We start from the raw sequence: 11,199 nt of genomic DNA on the forward strand, positions 1-11,199 counted from the left end.
TCTTGGGATGACCCAAGGGACATGTATGCCAAATTGTATGCTTTTATGAGATTATTTAGTTGTCTTTTGAGTCAATGGATAACACTGTAGGCGGCCATTTTCAATTTTGTCAATAACTCAGTTCCTGCTTAAGATTTTTTTGGGCACCCCTTCTAGGATGTCTTAGGATGACCAAAAGGACATGTGTGCCAAATTGTATGCTTTTATGAGATTCTTTAGTTGTCTTTTGAGTCAATCGACAACACTAGGCGGCCATTTTCAATTTAGTCCATAACTCACTTCCTGTTTCAGATTCCTTTGGGCACCCCTTCTAGGATGTCTTAGGATGACCCAAGGGACATATGTGCCAAATTTTATGCTTTTTGGAGATTATTTTGGTGTCTTTTGAGTCAACGGTCAACAGTTTAGGTGTCCATTTTGAATTTTGTCCATAACTCACTTCCTGTTTAAGATTTTTTTGGGCACCCCTTCTAGGATGTTTTAGGATGACCCAAGGGACATCTGTATCAAATTTCATGCTTTTATCCGCCGCGTAACGATTTGGCCATTTTTTGTGCTTAGTACCCCCTACTACAAGAGACATCACTGACATCTAACCCCTCCTCCATGTGGAGGGAGCACACACACACACACACACACACACACATGCACATAAACGCACAAAGGCACACACAAACGCGCAGAGGAGAAGAGAGATAGAAGTATATGAATTCGTAGAGCGCACACAGACAGACACAACGTAAGAAACGACCCACTCACCACCACTACAACGGATGGTCTAAAGACCCGTATTAATCGTCCACAGTGTTGTTAAAACGTTTAACGGAGCGAGTCACACAAACTTAATATCCGTGCATTTGTCATTCATAACGTCATCTTCCCTAATCTCCTCATGACAGACAGACAGGAACGTTTGACTTCCTGAAACAGGATTTCAAAACAAGACTCACACTGATTATCATCACGTACAGTATCATGATGAGCAACGCAGGTCGGACACAACATCCGTCTTTTTCTTGTGAATTGCACGAGCGATAAACCAACACAGCCTTTACAATCAACACGACCCCCCCCCCCCCCTCCCTAAAACATGTTCTCCTCTGATCTGCATGATTCACACAAATTTGGGTTGAAAACGGCGATTCTCACCAAAAAGCAACACGTTTGCATGTCTGAGTCTGTCCTCATGGAAACAGATTTTCTCTTAAGTTCTCCTTGGGAGCCGGGGATCAAACACTCTACATCCTGATCCACTGAGACTAAGAGAGTGTGTGTGTGTGTGAGTGTGCGTGTGCGTGTGTGTGTGTGTGCGTGTGTGTGTGTGTGTGTGTGTGTGTGTGTGTGTGTGTGTGTGTGTGTGTGTGTGTACCTGGTTCCAGTATCTATTGAGGATCAGCAGGCTGGCATCATCAGTGGCCTGTCGTGTCTCCAGTCTCTCTATTCTCTCTCTCAGCTCATCCTCAATGACCTGATGACAAGAAACAAGAAAAACACCTCAAACAAACAATAAAACCACATAAGCCCTACAGTATGTACTTTGTCCTCAACCAATAGTGAAATAGCAGATCTACAAGATCTCAAGTGAGCTTGTAGAATGAATGTCCATTCACTCACCTGTCTTTGGTCCAGAGCTTCTCCCAGCTTTCTGTTCTTGGCCTGCAGAGCTTTGACATCCTGCTCCTCCTGTAGAGATCAACACATGATGAATGAGAGCTTGTAGATCAGCTGTGTTTGCCACGCGGCACAGCAGGCACACACATTAACCAATTAAGACCGGGAACACATCTCTGCATTTTTTTATTTCTTTGGCTACTCAAAAATAGCAGATCTACAAGCTCATAGTTTAACTATGAGCTTGCAGATCAGATTTTTTTTTTTTAATAGTGGAAGATTTGTGCAAATCTTTAAATACATATGTATGTTTCAAAGTGAAACTTTTTAACTCCAATATGTGCTTCTGGGGGTCCCTGGAACAACATATTTTGAGATGGGGGTCTGTGGCCAAATACATATCATGTTGGGGGTCCTTGACATGAAAAAGTTGCAGCACCACTGATATAGCAACATACATTTTTAGATATGTATTTGGCCCGCGGACCCCAATCTAAAAATGTTTTGTTCCAGGGACCCCCTCCCCCCCACAGAAGCAAAGATTTGAGTTAAAAATGTTTGCATACATTTTCAAGATTCTAAAATAGCAGATATATAAGCTCATAACGCGGCACTCGGTGCTGCACTATGAGCTTGTAGATCTGCTATTTTTGAATAGCCAAAGAAATAAAAATGACACAGATGCGTTCCCGGATTGAATGGCCATTTAATCATCACACGTCACTTTAATTGATTCTAAATGATACCAGGTCAAAGCTGAAACGTGTGATTCATCTGGTAGTGATGATAGCAGACCGTTTACATCCAGACTCCACCCAAACAGCCATGTAAAAGCTATGTCTGGATTGTTGTCCCTCACGGTAAAACTACCTCAATTGTGACATTTCTCTGGTAGCCTACACTCCCTACAGTACCTTCATTTGATTTAAACAAACAACAAATAGATTGTTTTCATTATAATTTCCCGTTTCATTACGAGGTAAAGATTATTCAAACTTCCATCACAGCTCAATGAACACATCATGGAGTGATGCGTCTCTGTTCTCCTGATAAGTCTGGGCTTGTATCTAAACCATTACAGCTTTAGTGGCTGTAGAATAAAATAAGTATGAAGTAATCATTTGATCTCGCAATTTGCTTCTATTGGTAATCACTCTTGTTTTGAGCGACCATGCTCAGGTGACTGACACCTGAGCATGGAGATGACCATCCATGCCTTAGTCTCCTCACGCTTGGATTATTGCCATTCACTTTTCTCCTGCCTCAATAAATCAACCATGGAACGCCTCCAGCTAATTCAGAATGCTGCTGCCAGAAGGTGCCACATCACCCCAGTCCTCCTGACCTCTTTACACTGGCTTCCTGTTTACTTCAAGGTCCTGGTGAGTCACCTATAGAGCTCTGCATGGTCAGGCCCCAGAATACCTAACCGACCTGGTCCCACGTTATGTACCAGGGAGGGCCCTAAGGTCTGCTGAACAGGGTCTGGTAACAGTTCACACACTAATCTAAGAACTAAAGGAGACAGAGCCTTTCAGGCTGTAGCTCCCAGGCTTTAGAACGCTCTTCCACATGTCTGGAGAACTACAGCCTCTGTGGACATGTTTAAGAACAACCTTAAAACGCTGCTATTTCAACAAGCTTTTACACATGTTACATGATGTTATTTACACCTTTGTGTTATTTGCTGTCCTAATTGAGATGAATTGTAGAGCTTCTTCTGTTCTACCTGCTTTAATACCTTGTTTTGTTTTGAATCTCTCTGTATGTGAAGCACTTTGTGAGTCCTCTCTCTAAGCAGTAACACTGGCCTCCATGGAAAGATGCCACGTTTGTCCCTTCAGGATAAGGCCTGTGCTATGGTGCTCTGTTATGAAGAGTGACAACATTATGTGGTGTCAGCCCTGGTACCATTTACTAACTCAAGTTCTGTGAGACTGGTGAAGACAAAGGAAGACAACAACCCAAGAACAACAGCTTCACTTGCCCTGTTGCACAGGCCTTATCCTGAAGGGACAAACGTGGCATCTTTCCATGGGGGGGCAGTGTTAGGATAATAAGGATAATTCTTTTTAACAGGACATTCATGAAAGTCCTTACGGTCTTTTTTCCAATGAGAACCTGTGAGCAATTAGGGGTTAAGAGTCTTGCTCAGGGACAAATTTCATTTCATCGACACATATGCTGGCCTGGCCTGGAATCGTACCTGGGGCAACCAGGGCCTCTGGCTCCCTCCCTAGGCGGGCTCACTAACCACTCAGCTATGGCCGCCCCTTACACCCCTTGTTGCTGCTTGGAGCATCAACACAAACTCAACAAAGTTGCCACAAAGACCCATGCTCGCCTCACACCCTGTCACACACCTGTGACTGGAACACAGCTCTCAGCAGGTGTAGATCTGCTCATAGCGCGGCACTCGGTTTTTTTTAACCCATTGATACCTGGAACGCATCTGTGTCACTTTAGATGTCTTTGGCTATTCAAAAATAGCAGATATACAAGCTCATAGCGCGGCACCGAGTGCCGCGCTATGAGCTTGTAGATCTGCTATTTTTGAAAAATCGAGGAATTTTTTTTTTTTTTTTTTCCAAATTTTTTTTAGGATTTAGAAGACATTTCTAGAATCTTCTCAGGTCTTAATGGGTTAATAGAAAAATACATCTTAAAATGACACAGATGTGTTCCTGGTCCTAATGGGTTAAATCAGGTGTAAAGGATCATCACTTTACAAACACAAACACTAAACGACAGATTACTGTACGATGACGACGTGACCAATCATCAACACTCACCAAGTTGGACACGCCCCCCAGTTTGATGACGGTCTCCACGGCGGTGGCCCCGCCCCCGCTGGCCCCGGGACCCCCCCCGTCCTCTGACCCCTCCCTCTCGGGACCCCGGCGCGGCTGCTTCTCCGGAGGCCCCACCGATGACGAGGAGGAGGATGAAGAGGAGGAGGAGGGGCCACTGGGGTCACATGGGCGCTTCTGTCCCGACATCCTCAAGACCCCTGGAACGCACACACACACACACACACACACACACACACACACACACACACACACACACACACACACACACACACACACACACACACACACACACACACACACACACACTACCATTTTAGTCATGTATCACACTAGCCCCTTTGGAACCTCACTCTCCATGATAACTCTGCTGTAGTGGCTCCTGGCACAGAGGTAGAGTCCGTCCAGATGCAGTGAAGATCACCTTTTTCTCCACATGGTATCCATGAAGTAAAGGTAGTCCCAGACATAGATATATATAAAGGCTAGATGGCTCAAGGGGACGGCGCAAGCGTAGCTCAACCGCGGCCATCTTGAAACAGTCATTCATAACATTATGTCTATGGTGCATATACTTTGAAATAACCATAGCGTGCTCAATCTTCATCAGATTTTCAAACGGTTTGGTGTGTTGTAAACACCAAAGATGTAGTTATGACACTGCATACTTATAATTATAATCATGTTTTTTTTATATATATAATCATAAGTATGCAGTGTCATAACTACATCTTTGGTGTTTACAACACACCAAACCGTTTGAAAATCGGATGAAAATTGAGCACGCTATGGTTATTTTAAAGTATATGCACCATAGACATAATGTTATGAATGACTGTTTCAAGATGGCCGCCATGTGGCAACGTCGTACTCCATTGGCCAGCAGCGCGGGTGAGTCATCTAGCCTTTATATATATCTATGGTCCCAGACACCTACAGATGTTTGAGGCTTTTCTGGAAAGTAAACTTTTTACAGGGTCCCCACACATTTTTAGCAACGAATTTCCAAAACTTTTCCAAAACTTTTCCAGAATATTTAGTCCAATTTCCAGGCCTATAAAACAATCATTCAGCGCAATAATAATGTGTCTCTTACTCCTATGTACAATGCCCAAAGATAGGCAAGTGTAGCAAAAATAAAGCATAGAATATAAAATAGTACAATTTAATTCAACATTTCGTGCAAAATTAGGGCATAGTGAGTGACGACCATGCGAGCCAAAATAGGAGGGGTGGACGACGTCGTTGCACGGTTCGTTGTCGCTCGCGGTAGGTCAGGACGGTCTCATTCAAAAACATGTATTTTAATGAGATTTCATCGCCCGCTCGCTTCGCGTCACGTCGCATCACGTCGCATCACGTCGCGTCACGTCGCATCGCTGGCAGTGCGGATGGGGTGTTACACAGCCCGTTCGGCGAAAAACTACTTATGTTACATATTTTGTGTAATGTTTGTGAAAATGTTTTGTATAAAAAAAAATCAATAGCCAAAAACAATGCATAGCCAAATATTTTTCCAGGACCCGTGATAAATTCCAGGACCTTTGATCAATTCCAAACCTTTTCCAGTACTGGATTTTTTTATTATTTTTTTCAAAATATTTCCAGGAATTTCATGACCGTGGGGACCCTGTTTTTAGGACGGGGTTGAAACACCTGTAATCTGTTATTGAGTCAGACTGAGGCCATGTTTTCAGGTACCTGCCTACTAAAAAGGTTTGGACGGTCTCTAGACTCTCTACCTCTGCCGGTATCTTGAAGATTCAAGCAAATCTATGAATATATATTCTACAAATGTCTCTAAAACTGTTTTTTTTTAAAACTTCTGTTGCTGCATCAGTGGTTCTCAGACTTCTTCATGTCAAGATTATATGTATTTCACCGCGGACCCCCATCTCAAAATATGTTGTTCCAGGGACCCCCCAGAATCAAAGATTTGAGTTAAAAATGTTGCTTTAAAAATATATATATATATTCAAAGATTTGCACAAATGTTCACGTTTTTTCAAAAATAGCAGATCTACAAGCTCATAGCGCGGCACTCGGTGCCGCGCTGTGAGCTTGTAGATCTGCTATTTTTGAATAGCAAAACTGGTCTTAATGGGTTAAATGGCAAGACCACTTTGGTAAAGCTCTACCAAAGTGGTCTTGACTTTAAATGTGTCATGATGACACGTTTATCTACATTTATTGTTCTCTCTGTGTTCTATTCTATGTGATTATTTATCTTGTTCATTCCATTAACACAGGGAGAGCATCTGTGTGTCATTTTAGATTTTTACGTTGGCTGTTAAAAAATAGACAGATCTACAAGCTCACAGTGCGTCACTTCATGCCACGCTGTGAGCTTGTAGATCTGCTATTTTGGAGGAAAAAAATGAAAAATCTTTAAAGTGTGAGATGTGTGCTGATCATTAGATGAATTACTGCCCATGTGATATCAGTGGTGTAAAGTAACTAAGTACATGTACTCAAGTATTGTAGCCAACTTAAGTACAATTTTGAGGTATCTTTACTTTAGTGGAGCATTTCCAATTGTCAATACTTTTACTTCTACTCCACTACATCTCAGAGACAAATATTGTACTTTTACTCCACTACAATTATTTGAACACTTTAGTTACTTTATATTTGTAGATTATTATCACAAAACATACATTAACCACTTCAGCCCTATATATACCTAGGCTGTTTGAAAATAGCAGATCTACAAGCTCACAGCGCTCGCTGTGAGCTTGTAGATCTGCTATTTTCAAATGGCCTAAGTATATATATACAGGTCTGAGAGGTAAATGTATGTTTTTTAATAATTATCAAAATGTTAAAAGTTACGGAAGTTTTCTAGTAGTTGTAGTGGAGTAAAAATACTCATACTAAAAGTAAAAGTACTCATTTCATATAATTGTAGTGGAGTAAAAGTACAATATTTGTCTCTGAGATGTAGTGGAGTAGAAGTACTGAAAATAGAAAATTCTCCAGTAAAGTCCTCAAATGTGTACTTAAGTACAGTACTTGAGTAAATGTACTTAGTTACTTTACACTACTGGTAATAAGATAAACATGATTCATCTCATTGTATCAGATCCTTCATGCTAACGTTAGCTCTGTTAGCTTAGCCTGGTGTTTAATACAAACTAAAGCTGTTTATTAATGTTAAATAAAGAGTTATTCATGTTTGTTTGATGTTTAAACTCTTCACGTTGTCCTTACCTTGTTCTTAAAGCTGTACATATGAATGTTAATGATATTTATCTGTTACTAAATAAAGTAGAAATGATGCTGCAGCTTCTTCTTCTTCTTCTGGCGGCTGGAGGAGGCTTCCTCCTCCGGAAGTGGAGGGTTGCCAGGTTCTGGGAGAGAAACAGGGACAGTACACACACGCACGCACGCACGCACGCACGCACGCGCACACACACACACGCACACACACACACACACACACACACACACACACACACACACACACACACACACACACACACACACACACACACACACACACACACACACACACACACACACATCATGTGCAGGTGTACAAACATCTTGGACCAAAACATTTGGAATATTTTTTTAACAACATAAATATTGTCAGATGGGGGACCCTGACACACAATATTGTCAGATGGGGGTCCGCGGACAAATACATGTAAATGTGGGGGTCCTTGCTCCTTGACATGAAGATGTGTGAGAACCACTGCATGGTTTAAACAACATTTAGGAAGGAAGCCCAAATAAAAACCTTTACAAGTGAGTCGCTTGTAATGAAAGGACATGGCAACACTGAACTGGGCCCGTTGACAATTCTTACAGCACCACCTAGTGGAGGGAAGGTGTAACAGAGTTCAGTGCAGCTGCCTTGCATAGCTTAATAAAAAACACAATTGAATTAAATTGTGTTTTTTTTTTATGTATTTACTTCATTGCTGTATCATTATTTTTGTTTTAAATCGTTTTGGACCAAATCACCTCCACAGATGTAATGTGTTCTGACCTGAATAACTGACATGATGTTGGATAGGATAGCCTACAGACAGAAAAGACCATTTCTGCATATTTCATCTATATTGTCTATTTCAGTGACTGGAGACAGAAATGTTTTCAATTATGACTCAATACTTAGATCAGATAAAGTATTTTGGTATGAAAATATTCATTTATGATGATGTAACTCCATGTCTGGCATTTGTTACAAATTGAACAGCTTGAGAATCTGTTGTAAATTCATAGAGTTATGATTTTAATAGTAGAGACTGTCTGCTTCAATGGACGTATGTTTGTATGTATGTATGTATGTATGTATGTATGTATGTATGAATGAATGAATGAATGCATTTTTATTGTCTGTCTTGTCATAAGACCCATCCATCCCTTTATTATCATAAGACACCAAAAACACAAATAAACAAAATCACATTCTCTTCCTGGAAAGCTGCACAAAAGAAAATGTTTGGTAAACCCCCAAAACTAAACAAATAAATAAATGAAATAAATGACACATCACATGTATGTTCTCTATCAGGCCTTTTCTAAATACTCTGACAGTGTGAATACTCTGTGTGTCATCCAACCAAACCAACTCCAGGTTTCACCTCTTAAATAATGTGGAGTTTGACACAGGTTATGATAGAGTCACATTACACTGAGGACTTGACTGTCAATCATAATGTGTCAATCATAATGTGTCAATCATGATGTGTCAATCATAATGTGTCAATCATCATGTGTCAATCATAATGTGTCAATCTTAATGTGTCAATCTTAATGTGTCAATCATAATGTGTCAATCTTAATGTGTCAATCATAATGTGTCAATCATAATGTGTCAATCATAATGTGTCAATCTTAATGTGTCAATCATAATGTGTCAATCATGATGTGTCAATCATGATGTGTCAATCATAATGTGTCAATCATAATGTGTTAATCATCATGTGTCAATCATAATGTGTCAATCATAATGGCATCAAATGCTCTGATCAAAGTGGGGATTGTTTTCTTGTTTCACCAGGACGGCAGGGGGCGCTAGATGGTCACTATTATGACTTGAGACTGATATGAGTGACACTTATGTTCATTCATTAATCTGATTAGTTGCTCTAATTGCTCTGTCTGTCTGTCTGTCTGTCTGTCTGTCCTACTACTGTCTGTCTTCTTTAAAATGTCTGTCATATATTTTGCATGTTTCATAAAGTGTTTGTACACTATTATTATTATTATCATTATTATTATCATTATTAAATTGCAGACTTAAAGTCCTTGTTGCCGTCAGGTGACTTGTCTCAATGCAGCAGGTCAAAGGTCATAGTCTTTAAGTTAATGTTTAATAGTGACTTCATGATAATCACCAGTTCCAATTTATCTCCTTTTATTGTTCTTTAGTTGTCAGACCTCAGAGTTTTACAGACATTCTGTACTTTGATGTTCTGACCCACTGAGTGCAATAAATATATCCATATTCACCTCAACCAATAAATGTTCTTATTTAACAGCTTATTTAATCTGTCTCATTATCTATGCAGGAAGCCTCATTAATTTAACCAAAGGGCCTTCATTGCTTTAATACTCTTGGATATTGTTGGGGTCGGGCGAAAACCATAATGTTTATTTTTTTGTAGGCCTAAATTACTATTGTACATTACTACACCAAATCTAGAAAAAATGCCTATCTACAAGCTCACAACATGTGAGCTTGAAGATCTATTTTTCAGTGAACGCTCGCCCCAGAATAGGGATGCTAGGGTTCAAGTAGTTAATGTGTAAAAAAAGAAAGTTCCTAACGCACATAAGATTTGGTGCCCCTCTGCCTGTAGTAACACTGAGGATCCCCTAGGGGTCCCGGACCCCCTGTTGAAGACCCCTGCTTCAGAGAGTACACAGTAGAATAGTCGAATGAAAATATATAAAAAGTTTAATACCAACTCTGTGTATTTGTAGAACATATCAAGTCAACTAGTGTTCCTCTATAGAAATCTGCATCTATAGAGAAAGAGGAGAATGTATAGAGATCAGCTGTATCCCCTGAGATACAGAATGTCACAAGAAAAACTGAATATCCGTTTCCATTATAGAACAGATTGAGAATAACTTTATACTTGACGTTTAACCACTTGAACCCCAGCGTCCATATTCTGGGGGGAACATTCGACGAAAATAGCAGATTTACAAGCTCGTTGTGAGCTTATAGATCTGCTAATTTTGGCGAAGAGATTTGGTGTCTCCACGTACAGTGTAAGTACAGAGTGTCTAAGTGGTTAAAGGGATAGTTCACCACAAAAAGGATTTTTTTCCTATCGATTACACACCCCATTGAGACTTGAATTCATGGAGATATTAGAGTTTTCTTCTAATTCCTGAGACAATAATGTGACCGGCTGTGGCTCCGGTAGGAGACACAAAGAGACTCCTTTGTGGCTCCTACCGGAGACATTAGCATCTTTCCGCTGGTCATCACATTATTGGCTCAGGAATGAGACGAACATTTTTCCATGAATTCAAGGCTTCATGGGGTGTGTAATTGATAGAAAATAATATTTTTTTGGGGGTGAACTATCCCTTTAAACGGAAGGGATATTGATAAATTCCAAATATCATCAAAGTATTCTGTGGCGTCCTGGACTTGTGCCACATCACCCACTGTGAGAACCCTGCCCTAGGGACCGGAACAAGTGGTTAAGGGTTTAAGAGACCTGCAAACCTAGGACTGGAACCCCAGCTCTACTTTTACTTCATTTAACATTTTTAAACCATTTGTTTTCAGGAGATCAAAGCGTCACGG

At 40.5% G+C, this 11,199-nt stretch overlaps 1 protein-coding gene across 2 annotated transcripts in view; it reads right to left on the reverse strand.

Annotated features, from left to right (window-relative positions):
- rnf20 (ring finger protein 20, E3 ubiquitin protein ligase) overlaps positions 1 to 7,752 on the reverse strand; it is a 55,182-nt gene extending 47,430 nt beyond the window's left edge. For both annotated transcript variants that reach the window (XM_080416803.1, XM_080416804.1), the window contains exons 1-4: positions 7,632 to 7,752; positions 4,404 to 4,621; positions 1,615 to 1,683; positions 1,370 to 1,468 (exon numbers count right to left, since the gene is read on the reverse strand). In XM_080416803.1, coding sequence (XP_080272929.1) covers positions 1,370 to 1,468; positions 1,615 to 1,683; positions 4,404 to 4,610 — 375 coding nt within the window. In that variant the 5' untranslated portion in view covers positions 4,611 to 4,621; positions 7,632 to 7,752. The remainder of the gene's footprint in view (positions 1 to 1,369; positions 1,469 to 1,614; positions 1,684 to 4,403; positions 4,622 to 7,631) is intronic.
- Positions 7,753 to 11,199: the final 3,447 nt, after the last annotated feature.

The sequence above is a fragment of the Gymnoscopelus braueri genome (assembly GCF_963280865.1).
Source record: "Gymnoscopelus braueri genome assembly, chromosome: 20".
NCBI classification, from domain to species: Eukaryota; Metazoa; Chordata; class Actinopteri; order Myctophiformes; family Myctophidae; genus Gymnoscopelus; species Gymnoscopelus braueri.